This window comes from Gymnogyps californianus, chromosome 5, assembly GCF_018139145.2.
Source record: "Gymnogyps californianus isolate 813 chromosome 5, ASM1813914v2, whole genome shotgun sequence".
Lineage (NCBI taxonomy): Eukaryota > Metazoa > Chordata > Aves > Accipitriformes > Cathartidae > Gymnogyps > Gymnogyps californianus.
In genome coordinates this window covers 658,636-685,740 of record NC_059475.1, presented here as the reverse complement: position 1 = coordinate 685,740, position 27,105 = coordinate 658,636, and the positions used below count along the sequence as shown (strand labels likewise).

Below are 27,105 nucleotides of genomic sequence, written 5' to 3'. Positions count from 1 at the left end.
TGTGCTGTGAGATTCCCATTTGAGTTGTTAATAGGCCTTTTTAAAGCTAGCTGTGTAAATATTCTCATATATTTAATGCTAGGCTGATACCTCTTTAAAATCTCATGTCCTTTATCTTTGCGTGATGCTCCTGATAGCTTGCCAGCACTAAAATGGGTTTAATAAACATTTTAATGAAAAGCATAAAAACTCTGCAGGTATTTCTAACATGCCTGGCCCGCAGCTATTGTGATTGTGATGCTTTGTCTAGTGTCAGAATAGCTTCTTGTCAGCGTCTGTGCTAAGATGATACTGCTATGTTTTGTCCTAATGCTTGGTACTAATAAAGCAATTTACAAGGAATTCCTTGTAAATCGGAGGAAATGAAAAGCACTGGTGAAATGCAGATTTTTCCTATTTAGCATTACCCTCGCTTGCCACACAAAAGTCCATCTTGCCCAGTATTTTGCTTCCAAGGGTGACCAGGGCGGAAAGGCTGGAAGAACTTTTCCTACAGGCAGAGAGGTGTCCCTGGGATCCCCCTGCTCCCGGCTTCCACTCCTCTGCTAACTCAGTGTAACTGCTATGTGTAAAATGCTTTTGGCATTTTAGCAGATGCTTTATATATGGGAAGAGCTTTCACTGCTCTACCGGGATTTTCCTGTAGCTAATTTATTTTTATGGAAATGGAGGGGAAATAATGCAGGCATTGCTTCTTACCGACGAGAACGGTGTGAGAGGACAAAGCATCCTTCTTCCAGCAATCTGGAGGTCTTCCTTCAGCTCCAGCAGCGTTCTTCCCCAGATCCTACCCCCCAATTTAATTTTCCTTCTTCACCTTTCAAAGCTAATGGGGAACTTCACTTGTACACGCTGAGAATCAGAGGCTCCTATCCTTGCCCAACAAGGCTTTGAGGTGAAGGGCTTTCCTCAAATTCATTAGATTGAGACTTAATTTGGGGGAGCGCCCCGAGGGAAGGGGCTTCCCCCGGCACTCCGCCTCTGCTCCGCACCTGTCTTTTTTTTTTTTTTTTTTTTTAAAAAAGAGAGAGAAGGGGGGGGGGGGAAAGACAGAAAAAAGACAGCCCGCCCTGCCCAACGCGGGGCTGTACGCCTGATCGTTATCGGCAGAGCTTCATCCCTGCCCCGACGCCGCTCACCGCGGTCTCATTCCACGCAGCGTGTCAGCTGCCCCCGCAGCGCCTGCGCGCACACGCGCGCTCCCGTGCGGGGAACGGGGCGAGCGGCCCCTTTAAGGGTGCGCCGGGGAGGGGCGGGGCTTTGCGCGCGCTCTCCGTCACGTGACGCGGTGGCGGGCTCCTCCGAACACGGCTGCTGCGAGTTTAACGGCCGGGAGCTGCGCCGGGCCCGGCCTCGGCCCCGCCGCCGGGTGAGCGAGCCGGGGCCCAGCCGGCCCCCTCCTCGGCCTCCCCTCTCCTTCTCCATCCCTCTCCGGTGTGGGGGGGGGGAGCGGCGGGTTGAACACTGGCCTGCGCCCCGGTGACTGGCTCGGCCTGGCGAGGGAGGCCTCGGGCGGCCTGAGGGACGGGGAAGGGCGGCACCTGGGGCAGACTTGTGAGGGAAAATTAAAAGGAATAGTAAAATTAGACAAGGTGGGAGTACCCAGCGTAGGAGGACCAAGGGAATTGTGAAACGTGGTGCGCCGAGGAGTCGGCAAAGGCTGAGCAGTGGGCGGCGGTTTCGAGCCTGTGTGCGTGCTGTGGGTTTCTGCCGCCTGCTCTGGGGGTGCTTGGCTCCGGTGGAGGATACTGGGCTAAACAGACTTGCTCCGGTAGCGTAACTGTCCCTGCTGTGCCTGCGTGTGGCTCTCCTTTCCTCCAAATGGACAGTTGGTGTCTGGGGGGTGCTGTTAGTGATTTCCGTTTCTGGCTCCTGCCAAGCCCCTGGGTAAAGTCACCTGAGGAGCCTTATTTCCAGGGAGTGTGCAAATTCCCTTCTTTCCTTCGGTTTCCCTTGGCTGTTTGTGCCTCCCGTCGTGCTCCTCTGCTGAGTGCTCGGGGAGGGGGTGCGGATGCGTTGCAGCGTTAGCAGGGGGCAGGGGGAGAATCCGAAGCCCCTTTCAGACTTCTGCAAGGTACTAGCGGTGTTTGTAGCTGCCGTGAGGGCAGCCTCTTAGGCACAATCAAGCTCGAACATCAAGTGCCAGTTTCGAGTAATACATCTAACGCGACTGCATAACTTCTTGCTAAAATGAGATACTGCTAATAGCAAATTAATTTTGTTATATTATACTCCTAAATACTGTGGAGCTCTCTATTAAGCCTCTTATTATTCCTTACCAGGTAACACAAGAGTTGTTTGGGTTTTTTTGTTTTTAATGTTTAATGCTACGTAGGAAAGCACACAGAAGATATTTCTTACAGCACTCGCATACCGCGAGCTAAGAGATACGGGAGGGGAGAAAACCATCAAATACTACTTTGGATGATCTGTTAATATGTTTTGAAACACTTTGCAGGTATATCTTGTTTGAATGGTGTATGTTGCATCACGGAGGTATTTGGTTTTCTTCTAGTGGGGCTGTACTGAGTACTTGGTGCGATGGCTGTGCAGATGCAGTTCGAAGCAAATGCAGATACCTCAGCAGAGGAAGAGAGCTTTGGACCACAGCTCATATCTAGGTTAGAGGTAGGTAAGGAGTTAGCTCTAGAGTAAGTTTTCAAGAAATGTGCTAGTCTTTTTCCTTAAGCACAAGTTGTATCTGAAAATTGCGTTGCTAAATCCTTACTTGTGTTCCGTCAAAAAAACCCAAAACAAAACACCCAACATGTTAACGATTACGTTTTATATTACGTTGCCTTGCTGTGTACCCTTTCCTAACGTGCATTGGTCACCTCCAGCATCTATTAAACCAAATGGAGAATGATATCTTCTGCCTGTTTTATGCCATCTATATAGTTAATAGCTTATGCAAACATTACACTGGTAAAAGGATTTTATTTTTTATGGTTCTTTGTGTATAAGTGAATAGGGAGGTAACATTCAGTATGCTGACTTCTAACAACAGAGTTTGATCCAAATCTGCTGAAGCCAGTTGAAGGTATTCAGTGGAAGTTAGATAAAGTATTTGTGTCTTAGTGTGTCCTTTTTTCTCCCCTCCCTTTCAGCAATGTGGTATAAATGCAAATGATGTGAAGAAATTAGAAGAAGCTGGATTTCACACAGTTGAGGCTGTTGCTTATGCACCAAAGAAGGAGCTACTAAGTATTAAAGGCATCAGTGAAGCCAAAGCTGACAAAATCTTGGTAAGGATGTTATGGAAAAGCTTTAACCCAAGATATTTAGGAAGTTCTATTTCTACTGGCTTAAAGTGTTCTGGTGATTTTGGAAGGTCTACATTAATGATATACTGAGAAGGGCAGTGAAGATGATTAGAGGTGTGACATGACTTTTGATAAGAAGAGACAAAAAACACTAGGACCAGCTTCAGGAAGTGAAGAGGGAGGGACTGTTAGAAAGGTCTATAAAAATCGTGGAAGGTATGGAGAATATGCTTGAGATGACTATTATTTCTAGCTCAGTATTTCTCATAAGCCTTCTTATCATGAGAAGCCTAAAGCAAAGAAAGTACTTTTTCATACAGGTTGTAATTGTTATGGAACTCCTTGTCCCAAGACACGTTGGCCATCTGTAGGATCAATTGGCTTAAAAAGGGGCTAAGTGCAATGTTTGTGGGGTAACGTTCAGATCAGGAAGCTCGCTAACTGAACCCAGAGGAACTACTAGATAGAGGATCATCCCTTGTTCCCTGATTTGTTACGCTCTTTCCCTAAGTGTGTGCTGTTGGCAGTTGTCAAGGCAGAGGCTACTGCGTTACAGCGACTGGACTGACCCAGTACAGCTGTTCTTCTGTTATGTTCTTCTTAAGCGTGTTAATTGTGTACCTCAGACAGGCACTCACCCTGAGACCCGGGGTTTACTTCTGGGGACTGAGAGTGAAGCCTGAGCTGTGATCTCACAGCATCTTCTAGTTCAGAATGTGGAGTTTCTGCCAAATGGGTTCTCATTTATCGAAATCTGACCTAGCACAATGTTTAACTCCAATACTTTTCTTACTTTGTGTATTTATTCACTATTAGGAAGACAGCATTCCTAGTAGGCTGTATGCCTAGCCTAAGTATTTCAAGTTTCACAGGGACAGGACTGAACTAAAAGGTGGGGGCGAGGGGGGGAAGATTTCCATAACATACACAAAATGGATGTTGAAGCTTTTTCTTTGAGCAGAATTTCAGTTCTGTTCAGAGGTACCAACTAATATATGGTCTATAAAATAAAATGTATGCATCAAATTATATAGGTGCTTCTCCATTTCACAAAATAGAAAATTACAGTAGTAATTACTAGAGGGGGTAAACGAACGGGATGAACTCTCGTTGCACTGCTTAGTTTGGTTTTCTTCAGGCTGAAGCAGCTAAACTGGTTCCGATGGGTTTCACCACAGCAACGGAATTCCACCAGCGAAGGTCAGAGATCATCCAGATCACCACTGGGTCCAAAGAACTTGATAAACTTCTTCAAGGTAATAATTTTATTTCTCTTTATTGATTAGCCTTTGTTATCTGCTTTTTTTTTTTCCTATGAGCATGATCCTTGCACAAAAACCCGTAAGACACACAAGTTCTGGTTGAATGAAAAATCTCCTCAAGTACTACTCTCTTGTATCACAATTGGTTTTCTTTTAAAAGCTGCAGAAATAGTTTTAACACCTTTTAGTCATGATGCAATACCCAGAGCTGTTCATTTTGGATGTTTCTAGTTTATTCTAGTCTATGACTTATTTCAAAAAACAAAACCAGGTATCATCTTCTCCCCGTTCCTACTTGTAATCAAAAAATCTAAACAAGTTGTTTCAGCTTTTCAGCATCTTCAAAAATACACTCACCTAAACTTCTTATCTGTAACGTGAACAAACCTCGGTATGAAAACTATTTTTTTTCCAATTAGAGTTTTGAAACTTTTAACCAAAGTAAGTGTTTAACTGAGTCTCTGTAAATGTAATACTTTATACGTGGTCTTTGTTTGAAGTATGTGACCTTTTAAAATTATTTTATTATTAATATTATTTTCCCTTCAGGAGGAATAGAAACAGGGTCCATAACAGAGTTATTCGGGGAGTTTCGTACTGGAAAAACACAGTTGTGTCATACCCTGGCAGTAACCTGTCAAGTGAGTAGTCCACTTTGTTAAAATCAAGTGTTCAGACAACATAGCTTTGGCTATTTGCTAATTTGTGCACTTTTCTCAACCACTGCAAATGTGATGCATATAAACAGCTGCAGAGAACGTGAGTATTTGCAGCACCCTTGGTTGTACTTGCAGCTTTCTAGGATCTTTTGTTTTGTGCTTAATCTGCCTATGAGGATTACTTAGCAGCAATTAAGTTTGTGATGTTTTTTGCTTGTGTTTGACATGTTCTGTAGCTTTTTTTTTTCCCCCTCCTCAGTATTCTGACAACAAAATTTAACACGCGTTAGCCTTGTAGCGTAATTCTAGGTCTTAAGTGCAGAGAAGCGTTCGGTGTCTCTCTTCAGGTGCTCTAGACTGCAGAGAACCTTCCTTATCACCAAGAGTGTTGAAAAGAGAGAAGAAACTGTGTTAGGTTCAACGAGTTTCTTTGATTAGCTGCTTTTTTTTTCCTAACATATCCTAAGCTTACTTCACTTTACTTTTGTAAAAGCCTTCAGCTGGCTCTTGCTATCAAACAGTAGATCAGTTTGGACTAACCTTTTTCCTAATCTTAGTTTAAACAAATAATAGTGTTTATTACTTTCTAGAGGTTGCTATTTCATAAAATATTAGAGGCTTTGGGCTTAATTTGATCATTTAGTTAACACCCTTATGCACCTAACCTTACCAGCTCAAAGTTAAGCACCTGTCCTCTTACATAGGTATGAGAGATTGAAACAGGAATCTTCTCGCTTTTCCCAGATAAAGGTGACTTTAATCACAATAGCTTGGTATGTTATTTATTGTATGATGTCAGTTGAGGGCATGAGGTAATAACTGGATTATTTGTTAATACTTTATTTCATGTTCGTTCATTTGCTTTTCCTTTAGCTTCCCATTGACCGAGGTGGTGGTGAAGGAAAAGCTATGTATATCGACACAGAAGGGACCTTCCGTCCAGAACGTCTGCTTGCTGTGGCTGAAAGGTCTGTACTTACGGCTAGAAGTAAACTGGCATTAGTTGAAGAAAGGAATACATTTACTCATGGGACAACTTAGTTAATAAGGATCACTGCGTAAATCAGCCTGTCTCCTTAAATTCACGGGACTGTTGCAGTAAGAACTGTCCCCAAAAAAACAACCAAACAAAAACCTTTTTGTATTCTAGTTGTCTGCCTACCTACATGCATGTTAGACCACTTCATTGGCTGTATTTTATAAACAAAGTTTCTAGCTTTAGTTAGATATGACAGCAGCCAACACCATTGTCCCCTGGAATATGATGTCTTCATTTCTTACTAGTGTCTCTTTCAAATTCAGTTTTACTGTTAGTGAAATATATTCGAAGTTTTTTCTTAAATTCTGCCAATAGCATTACATTGAAACAAAGATTCTTTTGTAAAAAGGTTATCACAACAGCAGCTGGAAGATTTTTGTTAGGGAATACAAGAGCATCCACTGACCAGTTGAAAAGCTGTTTTCTCATCTCCTGCCTCTATCTCAGAATGTTCTGACGTGTCTTTTTATACCAATTGGAAAGTAAAACTTAATTACCCAAATAAAAATTCTGCTGTATACACAGAGATTCTGGTGAGACTTAAAAGCCTGAAGTACTGGTTCTGTACATTAGAAAAAGGAGCTACTTCTGGTCTTGTGATTCTTTAGACTTTCTCAAAATTAAAACTGCTTCTATGGGGCTTAATTCTCTGTGATAGTTGTTTCAATTAAATATCGAGGTATATATGCAACTTCAGTGAACTTGGGTTGATCTTGCAGTGTTTATCAATTGCTGAAATTGCATCAGCTTGAACAGAAAAGCAGCCCAACACTTTGGGAAGGGATGTGAAGCATGTCATACCTGACTGCAGTAGGACAGGAATTTTAAGGATGCATAATGCAATTATTCAGACTGGAATTTGGGCCTAAGCTTCAGATTAACAATTTCAGTGTTATGATAGCTTTAAAAAATATTTCCACCGAGATACTGATTAGAATTTTCATGTCAGTAAGCTGTGCACTTTCTTCTGAAAGTACTAAGGTGACAAACATTGATTGTTTCTAAGCTGCAAGCCAAAATCATGCAGCGAGGCTGGGCTGATTTGAATACAGAGGCTCAGATGTTCTGCAAAGATAAAAACAGTTGGCCTGTTTTCTACTACACTTTTGCTAGTCTGATTTAGGTGCATAGTTTTTCAGGCTGTGTACGTGGGGTTTTTTAAAAAGTATTTTAAAAGCTTTTGTACAAATTTCCTAGCTTGAAAAGCAACTGTCCTCCTTTTTTAACCGTGCATTTACAGAAGCGAGACTTAGTTGTCAAGTGACTGTGTTTCCTTCAAGCAGCCTTCAAGTATACTTCCAGGCCTGGCCTATCATTATAGATGTTTTCTCTAAAGTTTGTTTATTTTCACCCTTCATCATTTCGCAGCAGATATTTTTTTCGTGAAGGGATTTTTTTTTGCCATGACCCCATGTGACCTGGTAGGCAAAGCTGCCTTCCTTATGCTGTAGGCTGATTTCACAGTATGTCTGCTTTGTAATAGCTATGGAGCATGATAACAGTCTGTATGGGGCAGAAACTTAAGTTTTAATTTGGTTTAATGAGGCTCGATTCTGTGCCACTGCAGGCGGTCCTGCTGTTCCTTTTGCCCCACGGTGTTGGCATTAGTGACTGTTAGGCTGTAGGCTGAAGCAGAGCAGTTGCTAACGTGGTTCACTGCAGGGCAGCATAAATTGCTGGTGCTGGAGCAAAGGAAGGGACAAGAATGAGCAGAGAGAATGAAAGGGTAGGACTGCTGCTTTTTAGTAGCACTGCAGATTTATGAGGTAAGGCCAGTATTTATGGGCCTTTCCATGGCTGTAGGTAGAAAAATCAAATAAGATTTAATACCAAGCCAATATGACATGCTAGCCTCCTTTTCTTTATAGAGGGAGATGATCTAATGGATGTACCATCCTAAATGAATGAAGTAAGGTCGAGTTACTGAAAAATAGTAAGCTGAAGATTTGGATCAGTACTAGATTTGGATGATTTTCTACTGAAAGGCAAAAAAACTCTTTGGAAGACATTTTACACAGGTCCTAGAGGTTAATTTGACAGATGTTCACTTTGGAAACATCTGGTATTACTATTCCTCTCCTCTCTCTCTGCTGCTTCTCTCTCCCCACAGCTCTTGTGTAATTGTCCCTCTGCAGGAAGTAATTTCCCTCACTTTTTTGCTACTGGAAGGGAACGTGTGCTTCCTAATCATCTGGGGACAGTACCAGCTAAATCCTGTTAACTCTCCTTGAAGACAATTTGATCTAACCCTGCTGGCTTTTCCTGCAGCAAGTAGAGGAGTACTCCCACATTGCCGGTCACCAGTGGATATTTGGCAACAAACACCTCTTGGGTACTGATGAGAAAGTGAAATGATGTTTGCAGCGTAGGTACATCTGTAAGAGGGTATCTGTGCGTGGCTCTATACAGAGAGTACTTCTTCCAGTCAGTTCCATCCCTTCAGCCCTCAGTCTTTTTCTCCAGCTCAGCTAGGATGGAGGCTAACTATCTTTCCACTCTTTTTCTTTTTTTTTTCTGTAGTTGTAGTTCTGTAGACCAGTAGTCTACTGATTTGCCAAGCATTTGACTAGCACCCTTGACTTTAATCTCAAATATGTAATATTTCAGTGTGGTCTTGCTTCAGAATGCTAGTCAGGATTGGCTCTTATTCACCTTCAAACATAAGGCGCCAATAGCCTGGTAAGGTTGGATTATTTGATTTATTAATAGGTATCATGTGCAGGTAACAAAATTAATTGGTAACTGTGATTCTGAAAGTGTACTGTTCAAAGCTATGGTTAGCCTAGAAGTCTAATTAGGAGGAATTAGGGAGGGAGACATTAGGCGTCCAGCTGTGAAAAGCAGAATACTGAAATCATAAAGATACTTACCTTAATTCACGTTCTTCATTTGATGTATTTTGGCATGACTTGGATCTTTTGTACTATTCATTGAGGAAAGTCAAATTGAGCTGTGCTAGTGTCATTAGAGTGTAAAACTGTATTGTTAGAAGCTGTGGTCCTTCACCGGAGAGCCCTCTTTGACCTGGCTCTTCAGGCAGAATCTAGAAAATCAGTTCTGTGACACCAGAAAAGTTCTGCAGTCTTCTCCCAGGACGTCTTATCAACTGAATGTGCACTTATGTTCATTGATGTGTGCTTCTGCATTCAGTATACCATTGATATATGCACTCCATTTAATTTGCTTTACATAGACGTTTTAAGTATGCCTCTCCAAAGTGCCTGTACACTCATGCATGCAGAATGGGGAACAAACGGGAAGAGCTGGACATCTGTGTGCAGTTTCAGGTCTAAAAACTCACTGTGATCACAGAGAAGCAGTGACCACGCGATGGTGGAGTTCAGGATCCTGAGATAGGCGCAAGGCATTACAGCGGGGTCACAATACTAGACTTCAGGAGAGTCGACTTTGGCCTCTTCAGGGATCTGCTTGGAAGAATCCCATGGGACACGCTCTTTGAATGAAGAGGGATGTAGGAGAGCCGGCTGATTGTCAAGGATCATCTCCTCCAAGTTCAAGAACGGTCCATCCTGTTGAACAGGAAATCGAGCAAAGGCAGTCGGAGGCCTATATGGATGGACAAGGAGCTCCTGTTAAATGTAAAAAGGAGGCATACAAGAGGTGGAAGCAGGGACGGGTGACCTGGGAGGAATATAGAGGCACTGTCCGAGCATGCAGGAATGGGGATAGGAAGGCCACAGTCTGTCTGGAGTTGAATGTGGTGAGGTATGTAAAAGGTAGCAAGAAAAGGTCTTAGTGTTCCGCGTGGCCAAACATTGGAACAGGTTGCCCAGAGAGGCTGTGGAGACTCCGTCCTTGAAGATGTTCAAAACCCGACTGGACACAGTCCTGAGCAACCTGCTGCAGCTGATCCTGCTTTCAGCGGGGAGGGGAATTGGACTCGTTGATCCACAGAGATCCCTTCCAACTTCAAAGGCTCTGTAATTCTGTGAAATATGCTGTAGTGTGAAATGAAAAATGAGAACAGATTATGTATGTTCCATTTCATTGGAAAAAATATTACTACATTTCAGATTCAAGGAGGATAATCAACTGGTTCTCCAAATTCTAAGGGGTTTCTCAAAGTGCCATGTAAATAATTTAAATGCAAGGTGTTGAATGTAACTTTTTTTTTTTTTTAATTTTATTTTGGTAGTAAACCACTGACAGAGGTATTGCAGGTGGAAGGCTGTTTATCACTGGTTCTTATTAGCAATATACTGCTTTCAGAATATTCTGTTCCAGAATTGTAGCTTTCCTTGCCTGTGGTTTTATTTTGAGGAAAATGTCTGGTGTTCTACTTTACTATTGTTCCTAGGCAGGAAAGTAGTCTTTAAAAATGGTTTCAAATTATTCTGTTCTCTTTTCATCACCAGGTTGTGTTGCCTTTTTTGGTGTCTGTTTTTATCTCTTAAGACTCTCCCAGGAATGTGAATTTTTATTCTAGTCTTTAGGTGAACCTGCTACATAACTCCTATTGATGAAGTTGTCACTTAAAGATTTTTTTTTTTTAATTTTATTTTTTTTCACTGATTTCTCCAGGTATGGCTTGTCTGGCAGTGATGTCCTGGATAATGTGGCGTATGCTCGAGGTTTTAACACAGACCATCAGACCCAGCTCCTGTATCAGGCATCTGCTATGATGGCTGAGTCACGGTAATAAGACTGATTTAGATGGAGTGATTTTTGTGCTAGCACATAATCATATTGTAAAGCTACCTGAGATGATGAACAAGTGCAAGAGAAGTGTAGATTACATAATTGTGAAATGTCAAAGTAATTGTTTACTTCAAAAGTTAACTTTTTTGCAATATACTTGCTTTCTTCAGCGCGTAGCTCCATTAGATCAGGCTTTGTTATTCTCAAATTGGATTATGCTTTGGCATATCCAGATAATAAGCTTGGTGTATCAGCAATCAGTTGTCAGTTAATACCTCTTGCTGTTGAAATGTTGGGTGACAGCGAGTGACTTGAACTGCGACAACTGATGTTACTTTACAAAGAACAAGTGCCAGCCTGAGGAACAATTTTAAAGATCAGTTTATAATTGCTTTCAGAAATAGAGTGTTGATTCAGAGCATGCCGAGCACCAAAGAAACCTGTGCAGACAGCTCTAGTTTGAAACTGAGTTACGGGCCCCTTTAGAGGGAAGGAGGTGGTGGTATGAGGTATATAGGGACCTGTCCACAGAATATCTGTGGTGTCAAAACATTAAATTCTGGGCTAGTTTATAAGAGTACAATAAATCTAAGTTTTTCATCATGCAGCAACTTTCTTTGGGTTTACTGGGTTTTATTTTATAGTTAGTAATCCAAACATTACAGATCAAGTCAGTGTTGTTAAAAATAATTCTGCTGACAGGTTGAGAGGAGCTTACATCTGCACCTGTATGCAGCCTTACAATGTGCTGGGCGCTGTCACGTGTCGATGGAGGCATTATTCATGCCTGGAAATGTTTCTGAGAACCTTGTACTTATCTTCTCCAGGTACGCGCTGCTGATAGTGGACAGTGCCACAGCCCTTTATCGGACAGATTACTCAGGAAGAGGTGAGCTGTCAGCTAGACAGATGCATCTGGCCAGATTTCTGCGTATGCTGCTTCGACTTGCAGATGAGGTAAACCATGAACTTGGCTTTATTCTCTAAAGGACCGGTGATCAGTTTTCTTTCTCTTGTAAAGCTTAGCAGTTTTGTACAAAGGGCTTTCTGCCCGCTCAGTGTCTGCTTCCATTTTGTTTTGAGATGCACGATAGAGTGGTTATGGACAGCAGAGAGGGCAGCAACAGTGCATGCGTGTCTTTTTGTCCTTCTCTTTTTCTGTTTCCTTCTCTTTTTCTGTTTCCTTTGTTCAGATTGTGGAAAATAAATTGATTTTGATTTGTTGCTTTTCTCCGTACAGTTTGGGGTGGCAGTTGTGATCACTAACCAAGTGGTAGCACAAGTAGATGGAGCAGCCATGTTTGCTGCAGATCCCAAAAAACCTATTGGAGGAAACATCATAGCACACGCTTCCACCACGAGGTGAGAGAACAGATTATCATTCCATTAGCCTTGTTTTGGAAGATTCTGTGAAACTAGCTAAGCACCTTTAAATTCTGGGTTTCTGCGTAGTCTGTCAATGGCAAGTCCAGCCCGCTTCTCAACAAATGAGTGCCATTCTGAGCACTCATTAATCTGCAGTAAAACCAACACAACATTTTCAGAAGTTCTTACAGCTCTGCAGTGTGTTGTATTCATGTACTAACGCAATGTTTTAATCTTTATGATAATGATTTACTGAAAGTAGGCTATACGCCCTTACCTGTTTTGTTTCCTTCTCCCTCTTAGACTGTATCTGCGAAAAGGCCGAGGTGAAACCAGAATATGTAAAATCTATGACTCGCCTTGCCTTCCTGAGGCTGAAGCAATGTTTGCTATTAATGCTGATGGAGTGGGAGATGCTAAAGACTGAAGACTCCATTTCATTTCCCGTGTAGCCCAAGACTAGGTGTCCGTAAGACTCCTTTCTTTCTGGCGCCTTCCAGATGCTTTCCCAACGCAGCTGCTGTTCAAATGCTGGCAGAGGAATCTGTTGTATTTCAGCGCAGAAGTCCGTCGCGTGAATACACTTTGAGACGCATCTGGAGGTGCTGCTTGGAAGAGATCTACCCTCTTGCGCTTTAGTCACATGTTAGATTCACGTGGTTTCTTGCGAACATTTTCAGAGGACCATAGCCTTTGTATTTTCCTCACGGCTGTTGCTCCAGCTGGATTCTCCCGGTGGACATAGCACAGTAAAATCTGAGAGTATGTGGCCGTAGTTCATAACTTGGTGAATTTGAAGTAGCATTGATGGGTTTGTCAAATAAGAAAAGTGGTGACTTAAATACTTAATGGATTGCTTTAATTATAAAATAAAGCAGAATGGTATTCCACAATAAGAATTTGAGGATATTGCTGGGATTGATGATGATCACAATCCATATTCTTTATGTTAATTTTGTTTTGGATGCTGCAACATGCTGGTTTTGAGGAATTGTTAATTTACATTTCAATTACTTTTTTTGTATTTCATTAATTCTCTGTGGAAATCTGCTTTTAATAAAAAGGACTATGAAAATATTGACGACATTACAGGTTTCTGGAATTCAGACCAAGGCAGTTTTAATCTGCAGGTAGGAAGAAGATGCATAAATCTTCAATGAATCTCAGTCTGGATTCTTTTTTTTTTTTTTTTTTTCTCCTAATGCTAACAAAATGCATCATCTCCTTCTTGGTTTGAGCTGTGCAGTGCAACTGTGCTCTAAGTGCCCTGTAGATGTCTTTTAAGAGTTTTTGAGGTTAAAAAGGGTCTTTTGTATTATGCAACATTTTTTATATAAGCTGTGCTATTGTGAACTACTCTAAACTTGATTAAAGAGAATAATATCATAGTGGTGGTTGGCAGCAGAAAATATTTTCCTTGTTCTTTTTCTCTGGCACAATTTTTCTGGGACAAATAATGAGGAATACATGCAGCGGGATCCGGCTGTCTCTTACAGGCTAGCAGGCATAAGCTACATTTATCCAGGTACTTAACTACTTGTGCTATATTGGCTACTGAATCTCCGGACGTGGTCAGTTGTCTGCTCTCTCATTTATAGCTGAATGCCTTTGTTCTTAAATTCTGCGTAGCCACCGAGTGTCTGCTGTTTCTATTCAGAAGATGTGCACAAAAGGCCGTTGCTGTCACCATTGCCTGCAGCTGAGTTTCAAGAATCAAAACTGATGTAAAAATGTTAATTAGGGGATTAAGTTGGGGTTGAACTCATCAGTAAGGAACTGAGATGTTCAGGTTTTTTAGTGACAGAAGTTCAGCACTTGTTCACGCTTGCTGTACAGGTGGGTGAAGATGGTACAACATACTGTCTGTGATTGCTGTTGTCTGACGTGACCGATTAAGATCCTGTTATTGCCGAAAGTAATTAGACGTTAATCCTGTCGGCCAAAACCTGACATGGCTGGGGTCTGTAACAGGCTGATACTTCTGGGAGGGCGGGGGAATCTGGCAAAGACTTTCAGTTGCCCTCGGGAGTGAGGCTAGAGTAAAAGGCAATGTTATGCCCCCTCAAAAAAGTCCAGACTTCTGAGAAGTTCTAGCCTTTCTGGTTTTGAGAGCCCAGACCTAAAGTTTGGCAGAAGGTGGTCTCTGAGAGGAAATGTCTCATCCTGTCCCTGCGGAAATTTGCTTACAGGTAACCAAGTATTTTTTGGTTTTTAAGCCCCGCTTTGTAAATGTGTACATGTCATGTGGTATCAGGTAGGTATAAATGACACTTTATGGGACGATGGAACAGTTTGGTTTATTGCTTTTGGCTACTCTGACGGTCAAAATGTCACGTTTGTTTTCTGCTCTGTTGCTTCTCTTCCGTGTCCTTTGAGGAGAGGGAGTTCTGCCATGCCTATGTCAGTCCTCTGCTGGTTGTATCTCTTTGTATGTTAATGCTGTGTAATTCCATCTAATAGAACCTTTTTTTTTTTTCCTCCTTTTCGACGTCTGCTTAGGTCTTTGAACAGCTAAAACTACATCTGAAGTGCGCTCTGTTCGTGTAATGCTCAGCATGGAAACTCATTTTTCTAATAGCCTGCAGTACTTCTCTGAGCTAGCCGAAAGGTTTGTGACTTTGATTGGGAGAGCAAAGGTGAAGAAACTAGGGAATATTTGTTCCTCTTCTCGAAGCTCTTCTATGGCTTCGGCTCTGAACTCGGGGGGGATTTTAGGGGTTTTGTTTTGTTTCTTTTAAACACAAGAACCTTTTTCGAAAGATCTTTCTCAAGTCATCTCATGACATCCCTGTAGCAGCTGCACAGGCCAGTATTTCCATAGAGGGTTTAAGTTGCTTATGACACAATGCTATGAAACGCTAATTAAATAAGCTTATTGTCAACATTCCTTTAACCTCAAGGAGGCATAATTAATATTCCTTTAGTAAACATATTTCCGGCTGTCTCCTTGAAATACTTCTCTCAATGTTTCCCCAAAAGTTCCTCTCAAGGCAGTGGAATATGATTAGAAATCATACTCACTTTTAAATTCTAAACTGTTTTTGTGTGTGTGTGTGTGTTTGCGCAATCGTCTGGCCCACGTTCATCCGGCCAAGTTTTGCTGCGTTTGAACCCATGTCTAGAGCTGAAGAGGAAATTGTAACCGAATTGAAATGTGTACAGAAATACGTGCGTTACTCTGAACTACTCATGCCCTTATTAGAGCACGATGGAGAGCGGTTTGATTAATTAAAACGACATAGATAGAGCCTGCAGCGTTTTGTTCCCATGTTTCCCTTGAGAGCTGCGTTCATCTCCGAACAGCTGGCTGCGTTGCTGCCGGGCTCGGCCGCCGCTCCTTCAGCACCGGTTAGTTACCCGGCTCGGCCCACCCGTGCCTTCGCTTGGAATTTCCAGAAGAGCTGGCGATGCTATTAGCTACGCGACTTCCATTGTGTACACAAATTAAAAACCCCTCATAACACGAAATGCGGAGACCGCGAGGAGCGAAGCGAGGCTCGCGGTTGGAAGGGTGCGAGCGCGGTGTCACGTTGAAAAATATTCCCGTTTTCTTTAGAAGGGAGCAGCCGCATCTCGGAACTCCATGCGTCTCGCTTTGCGGGCAGATGGCTGGCTGGCTGTGTATCGTTGTGTGTGGCCGGTGAAGTTTTCCCAACTACCCGGCTTTAGAAGCAAATGCTAAATTTTTTCCAGATGCAGCCACGGCGGTGCAAGTGTGAAGTGCTGCTCCGTGGCTCCAGTTCTCCCTTTTTGTTAGCTTTGCAAATACACAAACCCACTGTGTGACAACAGCGCTTCCCCGGGATGTGCTTTTAATTATGGGGAGGAATCTCTGTTAAAGGTCACAAAATGGCCCGAAAAGCATCGGACCTCTGCGCCTGGTTTATGTTCTCTCAGGTCAATACGCCCGGTGCCTCGGTTTCCCCACCCAGACCTGAGGTTGCAGCACCAGCCTTACGAGGTGACCTCGTACAACCCGTCTTACTTAGCCAGGGAGGAGAAAAATAACCAAAGGTAGAAGTGCCCAAAGTCTACGGTTACACTTAGTTATTTTCACTGCCTAACTTGAGTTAATTAAACTACATAAACTTGTACTTGAGTTTACCGTTATGCTGCTGCCCTGGGCCAGCAGCGTGTATTAGTCTTGGCGGGGGTGGTTTCCCTCCTCAGATCAATGTGTGTTTATGCTATTGAAATGCAGCTTTAATACTCCATCCTTCCTGGCACAGACCTCGCTCTTGATGGTGAAAAGAACTGAAAGGACAAATTGCCGACTCCAACGGCCACGTACAATCCTACTGTTTCTCTTTCAGATGGTTTCAGCCTTTATTTCCAGGAGAAACTTTAAAATACAAAAGCGTTTCTCTGTGCCACAGAGTTACGTGGTTCCTCACCCTGTCTCGCTCAAGTGGGCTGTGTTCTCTTCCAGGAAAGGCAGAAAATATCTGCATAATCCAGCGATGATCTGGGGCTTTAAACAAACTTCGGAGCACTCAATATCTGTTTGTCCAATCATTAAATACAAGACACAAAGGAGGTTTTAATAACTGTAACCTCGAGGCTTCAAACGAATGAAGAAGAAAAGTAAAATGGAGGGGATGCTGCAGCTTAAAGTGACATCCAGAATATTTAGAACGTCTTACCAGAAACTAACAGCAAAGCCAAAGATTTCATCACCAGTCTGAAAGCAAAGGCAGTGTTTTTATTCTCCCTGTGCAGCAAATGCCGGCAAGTTGGTGTTCTGGTACGCTGGAAGGTGTTCGAGTGTTGAACGGATTTTGGGGAGGTGCGAGGGGGAGAAATCGGAGGTGGTGTATCTTCACACCTTTTCAGAAAATAAACTGCAGGACTTCAAATTTCACTTAAAATCATTCCTTTTTATTAAACTACTTGTATTCTACTGCTGCTTAAATTTATCCTGAGGACTTGTATTTTTCTTTAGCAGAAGCTTGTTTGTAAGATAACGTGACTGTACTTGTTTCTTTGTCCGTATCGTATAAAATATCATCCTTTAATCACTGATGGTCCATCGCATATTTCAAAAACATCTAAATCCGCTGGAAAAAGAGAAAAGTACGATTGTGTGCAAATCTCCACCCCCACCCCCCCAGGGAAAGGCTTTGCTGGAGTGAAAACTCTGAAATGAAAGCGAATCTCTGAGCCTGGCTGGTCAGGGTTAATGAGCTCCAGCACCGCTCTAGCTTAACACCATCCAATCCGTCCTGTAGCTGTGGGGTCACATTCGGCATTATGCCTCGGACAGAAGAGTGAGATTAATAGTAGATGGTTAAACCAATCTTGGGACAGAAAGCACAATAAAAGTCAACTTTATGTGTGCTTTGCTCCGGGGCTTGCTTAAGTAACAGGTTTAGATGCCTGAGTGTATGAAATGGAGGGAAAAGCACAGCAAGCCCAGTACAGCGCAGAGCACCTGGGGGGCACGTGAGAGGGTTCGGAAGGTGGTCACGGTGAGGTGAAGGTGGTCGTGGTGAGGAGAAGGTGGTCGTGGTGGGCGGACAACCTGCCTCGTGGAAAGGGGAAGCTGAGAGCTGCCTGTGTGAGAGCACGCTCCGTCGAGAAAGGCCAGCCTTGGGGGTGTTCAGGGTGCAGCCTGGGAGGGCCGGGACTTCCAAGTGGATGCACTGAGCGAAGCGAGGCGGAGAGCAGTTTGTATTTACAGCTGCAATAAAAACCTGAGCGCTCGACCGCTGCCAGAAATGCATGCGTGCGAATTTATCGGAGGCTGGACAAAAGGATTATGGATGCTGTAGGTGTAGAAGGACTCTGTAGGTCCAGGGAGGTTGTGCGTCCGGCAAGGCTAACAAGCAAAAACGAAGCTGCCCCCAGAACAAAGCAGGTTTGGGGCATTTTTATTCTACTTCTGAGCCTGGTCCCAGGTTTCCTCTCCTGCCCGACGTCTCCTCCGGCCTCGTGTGCGCTCCCCATCCATCGGCGGGGCAGGAACGGGTTAAAGGCGCCTTTCCCAAGGTGGGAGCTGGCTGGAAGCAAGGAGGAAGGCAGTCACGCAAGGAAAACCGTGCTGGCTCGAGAGGGGCTGCCTTCTCACGCATTGCCGTGTAACCCTGTCATCTATCTTGTCGCGGGCCAGCCCTCCTGTCAGCATTAATCCGTGGCGACGGTGGATTAATCTCTTCTCCCTCCCAGGGGCGAGACAGCGGCGGGGGGGAGCTGGTCCCTCGCCAAGCAGCCCGCGCTGCCCTGCCTTCTGCTCGCCCAGAAACAACAGCCCGTTGAGGGAGAGCGGTGATTATTCCCCCCTCGCAACGTGCCAGAGGAGACTCTCTCATCTCGGCCTCCTTCTTCTCGCTGGCAGGACACTCTCCCTCTCCCCGCCAGCACGCAAACACCCCTTGAATAGCTTTTAATTACAGGAAAAGAAAGGCTGTCAGCCCGTGCGCGGCACCCCTGGGTGCACTGGCGGCGTCTTCTTTGAGCGGGACTTTTAGGACCGGTTTATTAAGCAATAGAGAAGCAAATTAATTCCCTTGGAAGCCTACGGCTGCTGGAGGAGAGGGCTGTTGCACCCAGCCTTGCAGGAGGCGTGCAGACCCTTTCAGGACTATTTCAACACCATTTCCAGAGTCTGAACTATACTGGTTTGTACGGGTTTACAAACCGTACGCTGGTTTGTAAAAGTCTGGATGCAAGGGATGAGCTAGCTCCAGCCTTCGCACAGCTGCTCCGTTATCACAGCCCTCTTGGGGCCAGGACTAAGCTTCCAGCTCTTCCTAAGACCTGTTTTTCCTCCCAGCCAGAGCCCTTGTTTCACCACAACCCAGGACAACTTGAATTCCTGCTAGAGAAGAGGGCGAGAGTCAAGTGATAGGGAGGCTTAACCTTCCTGCCTATAAATCCAGCTGCTGCCATTTCTATATCTCCTGTTTCCCCGCCAGCCTGTAAGATTTGAAAGGTTTCTGCCTTCTCCCGTTGGGCACGAGCACCTGCAGAGCCACGGGCACCCCGACACCACATCGCTCTCGCATCGCACCAAAGTTCCAGCTGCATAAACCAGGGTGTTTCGGCTCCCCCAGCGTCGAGCACAGGCAGGTTCACAGATTTATCCGCCAGAATTCAGCATCTGTGCTGCTAACGCAGAGGAAACATCCTCAAAAGGAATGGGATGGAGGGTAATGGTGGATCCCTGACCTGCAGCTGCTGGTCCATGTCTTCGGCGTTGTGTGTGTGTTCCCCCCAGCCCATCTTGGGTTGTTTTTGTGGCCGAATGCGTGGCAGCAGAAACCCACAGTAACAATTCCTGGACTCAGAAACATGTCTCTTTGCTCTGGCTCTTGAGCAGGGCAGAGCCCAAGTGAGCTTTCCCGCCCCAGGAGCTTTTCCAGCGCCTCTGAAATCCAGGTCTGCCCATCTTCCAGCCAGCTGGGCTGCTGGCGAGTTGCTCTTTGAACATGCAACGTTCTGCACCCCAATTTTTCGTGAAACCATGTATAATGGGCTAACCCCACAAATTTAAAGCCCTAGGCAGCTCTGAACGCAGTGCAGGCGATGTCGTAGCATCTAGCTGGGCTACAAGCTCACTTTTACAGCTCTTTAGATCGAGTTTGAAAAGACTTGAATAATGAGCTCCACGGTGTAATTATCTGCTGCGTGAAAAACCGCTTCCCTTCGCTTAGCCCATACCTGCTGCCTGCTGCCTTCACGAGCTCGTCCTGCAAGCCTGTGACCATCACAAGCTCTTCCCTCGCTTGCTCTCAGCAACTCGAAGCCCGCTGCTCTCACTAGCAGCAGCTGACGAAGCCTCCCGAGGACTGAACTCATCGCGCGCTCGAAAAGACCTCGAAGGTCCCCCAGAGACACCTCCAAGAAGCTCTAAGCAAACCTGTAGGTCCCCAGCACAATCCTCTGCCAGCCTTGAGACACCGCTTAGGCTTCATGCAACAGCAGCCGGCACCGTGCAAGAGCAGTAGCAGTGAACCTCCAGAAGTAGGAGAAGGAAGAACTGAACCAAAACCACCCTCAACGCGGGCAAAGCGCTTGCGGGGGCAACAGGGCCAGAGCAAAGATGTCGCAGGGGAGTCTTGGTAAAGAAGGCCGGGGCTTAAAATAAGGTGGGGATGCTGCCCCGGGTTCCTGTGTGACGCTCATCTACTGCGTCCACAACTTCTGCGTTATGTATATCCACTTGGGATGAAATTTTAGCTGCCTCAGGAACAGCGAAAGGGCCTCCCCTTGCCTTTGGCGGGGAAGAAACATCCCGCGTTGCTTTTTTAATGGATGTGTCAGGCCAAAGTGGCTTGAGTCCAGCGAGAGGGCAACAGACGGCTTTCATTCCTTGCTGCTCCAACTTCGCGTGAACCCAAGCTGCCTGGAAATAGCGTGTTGGCTTCTTAACATCCACGCGCTCCTTCTGGTAAACCTCAGCCAGCGGCAGCCTCCCGGAGGGATGCGGTGCCTTGGCATCAGCTTCCCTCCCTCCGCTGCCTTTCCCACGAGAGCGGGGAGACCGAGTTTATAGCACAGACGGGCTGCGTTTCATAGGACGTTAGTTTAGGCCAGCTATCAGGACCTCGTCTTGAAGCAGGATTATTAATCTATGGATTTACAGGTTGCAAAAGCCCAATTTTAAGGGGGGCTAAAGCTCAGCCTGGTTCAAACATCAAGGTGCAAGGACCGCGGAGAAGCAGGTCCTCGCTGCAACTGTCCCTCCCCTGCGAATGCCCTCCGTGCCTTGCACGAGCTCAAGAAAATCCTTCGACCCTACGTGAGCCGGCAGTGCTCTGGGCTCCTTAAATGTCAGCTGCGTTTTGTGCTGCTGCTGGAGCAGAAAATGGGGCTGGAGGACTTGGGGAATATTATCCACCCAATTACACAGTTCAGTTGGGATCCTGGCTGGGTGACAGAGCTGGATGCAGTGGGAGAGAGGGGGAGAGAGGAGGGGGGGGAAAAAAACAAAACAAAACTCAATGCAAGAGACTCCAGGCGCTGCAGGAACAGGGCTTGGCAGCCCCTTCTGCTACTGCAGCTCCGCCGGGGCTGTCGGCAAAGCCGGTGGAGGCCAACCACCTCCGCTCGACTGGGGCAGGGGTCTCGCGTGAGCTTTCGGAGGTTAAAGCAACCACGAGGCTTGCAGGAGCTTTCCCCCGGGACGTGCTGGGGAGGAAGCGCTGCAAGCCCACCGCAGGCAGGGCTGCCATCCCCACCCCTTCAGGGCAGCGTGAAAACGCCTCGCCTGCAAAATCGTCAGCCGTCGTTCTCGGTTGTAGCTCTGAAACTGCGAAAGAGGAGGCGGAAACAGAGGGTCAGCCATCCCGGAGACAGCTCTCAGCTGGATTCGGGCAAGAAAAGTACGCAGCCTTTGGCTTCATGGCAATCGCGATGCAACCGAGGAGGTGATTTAGTTCCAAAATGCCGCGATTTTAAGGGATTGGCCTTGCAACCCCCAAAGAAATCCCACACCACAAGGAAAACCAGCCGGGCTGGAGCTTTGGATCCTTCCTATAGCCCTGTGATGCTTCAGCTAATAAAGTGTTGGCAGTAATGAGCTCTTACTGTCTCAGCCAGCCGCAGGAGGACGGGCAGACGCATTTTGCTGGTGTGTTTTATAGCTGACCCCCCTCCTTAGCGGTGTACAGCTATCATCTCCCCTCCTTGGGGACATTAAATTAAAATCCCCGTGGGCATAGGAGCCGGTGTGAGCGCAGGGGACGTGGCCGTGAGCTCCCCTCGAACCCCTGTTAAACATCTCAGCGTGACGCTGGCCACGTTTTCCTCTTTACAACCTTCTTTGCATCCACAGAGCGACCAGCCTGCGTCCCCTTTGGGCAAATCTCACTCGATTTTCAGCCGAATTGCCCGGACGGAATCGATGCCGAGAGCTGCATCCCTGCCGGCTTCCCAGGAGAGCCCATATCGGGGCTCCCTTCCCCCTCCAATGTCTTGTCCACGTCACCCTCCAAAGCACGCGAGGGACACACCACTCCTTCAAACCCAAACGTTAACAGTTTGGGTTACTCAAAGCAAATGATTTCCCAACACCTCCGGGGTGGGTTTGAGCATCCCTTTGCTCGGGGCTTCGCTCCCAGCTTCACCGGCTGCTTTCCCAGCTCTCTTGTGCGTAGGTTTAATTATTTCTTAAGTGATTACTGTCATTAAGATTGACGATAAGGAGAACAACATTTCTACCCTCGTTGGGTTAGTAAATCTAAGTCGAATTCGTTGCAGAGATTTACGCTGGGGAAGCAGAACGGTGAACTGAGCCTAAGGCGGCTTGCATTTTGGGGAGTAAATGATGGAGGGGGTGTGGAAAAAAAGCCTCTCTGAGCTGTTTTACAGCCAGGCTGAGGAACCCCCTTAGCAAGACGACTGCTATCAAGCAATGCGCCATTTATTTCGGAATGAAGTTGAAGACCACTAAAGAAAGCACGGACGGGGAGGAGAGGCGTGGATTCCCCAGCTGCTTCAGCGTTTCGGGGGGGAGGACCGCAGCAAGAGAAAGCTCTAGCATCCGTATAACCCAGGGAAGGCAAAAATTAGACCAGCAAGAGTTCGGTGAGGAGGGGAGAGAGGAGACCCCCCCCAAAAAAAGTGGTTAAAGCCAATTCTTCTGTTTTCGTTCCCCCTCCGAAATAATCCCAGTTAAAGGGTGCTTGAGGAAGCAGCTGGATGCGCCCAGCGCCCGGCGAGGGGCTGTGCCCCGGGACCCCCCGAAAGCCAGCCCGGGATGCCCTGCAATCCCAGATCCCGCGAGGATGCCGAGGAGAGGCTCGGCCTGCCAAATCAGGTGTAGTTTTCCTATTATTTTATGTTGTGCTCAGACACCGGCGGGCTCTTTATAACCATGCAGGATGAAAAATCCCCTCCGGAGCCGTTTAAAATCAGACCAGATAACGTGTAAGCCCATCAAGGAGAGGAAATGAGATATTACAACAGATTTATTTTTCCAAATGTGTTTTTAATTTAAAGACGAAACCCTCTCCTCCCATCTGACGCTGTATTTTTTTAGGCATTTAGTTCATGTGCGTTCACTTTTCTGGTCAGGGTTCGTAGGTGGCCAGCAGCCCAAGGGCTCGGTTCGGTTTGGTGTTTGTTTTTTTCTTCTTTGATTGATTTCCTAACCGTCTCCTATATTCATTTTTCTATTTATCTTGTCCTTGATCCAAAGCTCACTGCTGGCAGCGGGAATCTGCAAAGTCTGACCTCAGCCAGCATCGACTCCGGCTTTTCATACATGGGGCAGCGCCTGTTTGCTGTGCTTATGAAAAATATGTTTGTGAAAATGATGTTTATGAAAATACCGATGCATTCATTTGCAGGCAGGGCATTGCGGGAAGGACGACCGGGAAGGAGAAAGAGGGCCCGGGTTTTGCTCCCGCAAAACAAACAGCACCAGGTCCCCTTCAGCATCCCCTGATCTCGGGGACGACACCAAAGAGTCCACGATTGGGTTAAGTGGGATTAATATCTCAGTGGCGATGCCGAAAGGGAGAACATCTTTCTTCTTTCTCTTTGAGGAGAACCCTCAATTAGCAAAAGCAGGGAAAAAAGCAGGAAAAAAGTGATATAGTCTATAAAAGTGGCCAACATAGTCGAAGAGCCCCTTAAAGAGGGGGGGGCTGAGCTAGCCGAGGTGGAAATTGCCCAGGAGGGAGCACAGCATCCCCAAAACCGCGGTGATACAGCCTGCGGCGATGGGAGACATCCCTTCCTTCCCTGGACGAGAAAACGTGTCAGAGCGGTTGGCTTCACCACCAGAAAGCAGCACCGTGGGGTTTTTTTTCCCCCTGCAAATAAGGTTTTCAAGCAGCAGGCGCCCAGATTCCGTCTCCTTAAACCCTCACGCGAAGCACGGCCAACGGGCTCCCAGGACTGCACGTCACCCCGAGGCGTTTGGCAACGTCCGTGGCGAGTCCTGCCGAAAAAAGTCCGAGGATTTAACGCTTTCGCTCACATTTTTGGTTTTCTTAAAAAGAATTCCCTGACTACGCTGGAATAAAAATTTCAAATATGTTTAGAGTGATATGGGACTCTTGGTTACTTGGGCTGAGTTTGTCACGTGGATCCCTTTGGAAAAAATTCATCACCTCTCGTGTCTGTTAACAATTTTAACCTAAAAAAAAAAAAAATCAAAAAACAAAAAAATTAAGTAAAAAAATAAAATAAAATAAAATAAAAGCATTTTAAAAATCAAGATTATTGGAGGTCATGATTATTATTATCTGTAATCTCATATTAATAATTAATGAAATTATTATCCTTATTCTCTTGCTGGCCACCCCACGGGCCATTCCAAGTGAAAAACATTTTGATTCCACGTCCACCTTTTTTTTGGTCCCTGTTTCCCTTCTCAGGTTCAGCTTTGTGGGAGCCAACAGTTTCCTCCCGTTCTCCCTACACATTTCCTACACCCGCTCAGGGTCGGGATTTGCTGCAGGTGAAAAAAAAAGAAGACCCGCATCAGAGATTTTTTTTTTTTTTCCCCATTTCAGGGCAAGAAGGTTTAAGGACTAATTGCAGGGGCTTGCCGCCGCCGCCCTCCCCTCCCGCCTCCCACCGCCACGCCGCTCTTAATCCTGCCAGCCCCAAACCTGGGGCTTGCGATGCGGTGACAGCGACCGCGGCTCACCCGGACGGCGCCGAAAAGAGAAATATTCCCCGGCAAACGGCCCAACAGGTTGGTTCCCCCGCCCGCAGCAGCAGCACTCAGCAATGTTTCTGCCTTCCCCACATCCAAATTCCCCCAACACACTCAGATTTTTTTCTATTTATGTTTATATGTTTATATATTATATGTTTATATATTTATGTATTTATATATTTATATTTATATATATGTATATATGTATACTTATGTATTTATATACTTATATTTTTGTATTTATATATTTATATTTATGTGTATATTTCTGTATTTATATATTTCTGTATTTATATCTTTATACGTTTATAAATTTGTACATAGCTAATTGTGCAGGTGAGCAGAGCCGCTGGGTGCAGCGAGGCCGAGGCAGCCCGGCGGGGAAATGGAGCCGCCGCTTTCAAACCAGTCTGCGGTGCTGGGCCAGAGACGACAAAATAGACAGACAGACAGACATAGTTGTATAGAGTTATACCATAACAATTTCCAGTCTAACTGTTGCTCTCTGCACGACGATTTATCATCTATCTATATAAATACATTAAAAATACATTATAAAAATACATGAATATGTAACAAAATAATAGTTCTTCAAATCAAACAGGACACACGAAGTTGGAGGAGCCCTACGAGAGCCCCCAGATCCCTTTTTCCTCCTTTTCCCCCCCAGGAGAGCGGTGTAATTTAACCCCGAGCAGCCCAGCGTGTGCTGGGTCGTGCTGCGGGCCCCGGGGAGGGATGGCCGGGGAGCTGCTCGCCGTCCCCTAAACCCCGGGCGGGGAAAAGAAACCACCTCTGCGGGAGACTTCTTTTTTTTTCCTTTTCGAATAGCTTAATTAATTATTAATAGCTTAATTAATAATTAATAGCTTAATTAATGATCAATAGCTTAATTTTAATAGCGTAATTATATATCTCCGATGTTGTAAAGACCAGACACTTACCAAACCCCAAAGTTTTCAACCTCGATTGATTTCTCTGACATTTTAAACTGCTTTAATCCCGTCTGGGAATCCTGCTGGGAAAAGCTTTCCTGCTGCTGCCTCTGAGCCTCCCGGAGCTGGAAATTCCCATCGCCTTCCTCTGCCCACCCAAAAAAAGAGGAATAACCCAAAAAAGGGGACTAAGGAGCCAAAACCACAACGGTTGCATTAAGGAGCAATTCCCCGTTTTCCCGTGGCGTGGGATTTTTTTTTCCTCTTAATTTTTTTTTCCACGTGCCCAGTGATGCTACATCCCCCCCCGGATCTGGGATGCAGGTCAAGACCCCCGAGGGGAGGACGGGACTGGAAGGGCAGAGCCCATTTCAGGCTGAGCCCCCTCACGTCGGCTTGAACCCCCAGAGACATGAACACCCCGATGCCGTCGCTGCCAGCATCCCGCCGCCTTCCCGGCACCCTCGCCTGGATGGCACCCAGCCCTGCCGCTCCCCTCCAGACCCCAACGCGAGCCCTCCGGCAGCAAAACCTCCTCTGCCCCTGGCCAAGCACCAGCGTTTGGACCATGAGACCAATTTCTTTTCCTCTCGGGAGCTTTTAGGAAACAAAGCAAAAAAAAGCAAAAGTTAAAAAAAACCAAAAACCCAAACCAAAAAACCCAACTGCTGAATCGCCCTGAAAGGTGGCTGTTTGGGGAGAGATGGCATGGGCTAAAATGATCGTTGGGGTAGCGGAGTTAGTCTGAAAATGGTTATGGTATCTCTCTATATAACTATTTATCGTTGGTTTTGTTGTTGTTGTTGCTGCTATTACTATTATCATTATTATTATTATTATTATTATTATTATTATTATTGTTATTACTATTTTGCCGCCGGGGCTGCCTCAGCCCCTCTGAGCACGGCATCGCTGCTCGCCCGCACACGCTGCTTTGGGAACCTGTTGGCTGGAGGCGATGCCGAAGAGCCAGGTGGGAGCAACGAATGACCCCGAGACACTCGTTTTTGGGGTGACCAGCGTGGGAAATGGCCGAGAAAATTTCCCATTTCACCCTATTCATGCAGAATTCATTTTCCTTCACCCAAGCAAATAGGATTTGCTACTTTGCGGTGACAAATACATCTTTAAAGCGAAGCCTTTGCAGCGCCGGGACCCCCCGACCTTCCCCGGAGCGTCCAGCCAGAGCTGCGGAGAAACATCCCCGAAGCCACCACACATCCGTGCCAGGCAGAGCGCAGAAAGTTACTAACAATTTCAGTGTTTTCAATTAAGGGAAATGCCAACGGGAATTACAGGCTAGCCTCATG

The 27,105-nt window shown here is 45.7% G+C and overlaps 1 protein-coding gene across 1 annotated transcript; it reads left to right on the top strand.

The window, feature by feature from the left end:
* The first annotated feature begins 1,383 nt into the window (after positions 1 to 1,383).
* Positions 1,384 to 13,379, top strand: RAD51 (RAD51 recombinase). Its single transcript, XM_050897546.1, has 10 exons — positions 1,384 to 1,434; positions 2,516 to 2,628; positions 3,108 to 3,245; positions 4,402 to 4,519; positions 5,075 to 5,166; positions 6,058 to 6,152; positions 10,766 to 10,879; positions 11,710 to 11,839; positions 12,123 to 12,244; positions 12,551 to 13,379. The coding sequence occupies exons 2-10, from the start codon at positions 2,542 to 2,544 to the stop codon at positions 12,672 to 12,674; spliced, it is 1,020 nt and encodes a 339-aa protein (XP_050753503.1). The 5' UTR covers positions 1,384 to 1,434; positions 2,516 to 2,541; the 3' UTR covers positions 12,675 to 13,379.
* The last annotated feature ends 13,726 nt before the right edge of the window (positions 13,380 to 27,105 follow it).

Coding starts and splice junctions, on each gene's coding strand:
- RAD51 (XM_050897546.1), top strand. CDS start 2,542: ATGGCTGTGCAGATGCAGTTCGAAGCAAATGCAGATACCTCAGCAGAG. Junction 3,246..4,401: donor CCAAAGCTGACAAAATCTTG/GTAAGGATGTTA, acceptor GGTTTTCTTCAG/GCTGAAGCAGCTAAACTGGT. Junction 6,153..10,765: donor CTGCTTGCTGTGGCTGAAAG/GTCTGTACTTAC, acceptor TGATTTCTCCAG/GTATGGCTTGTCTGGCAGTG.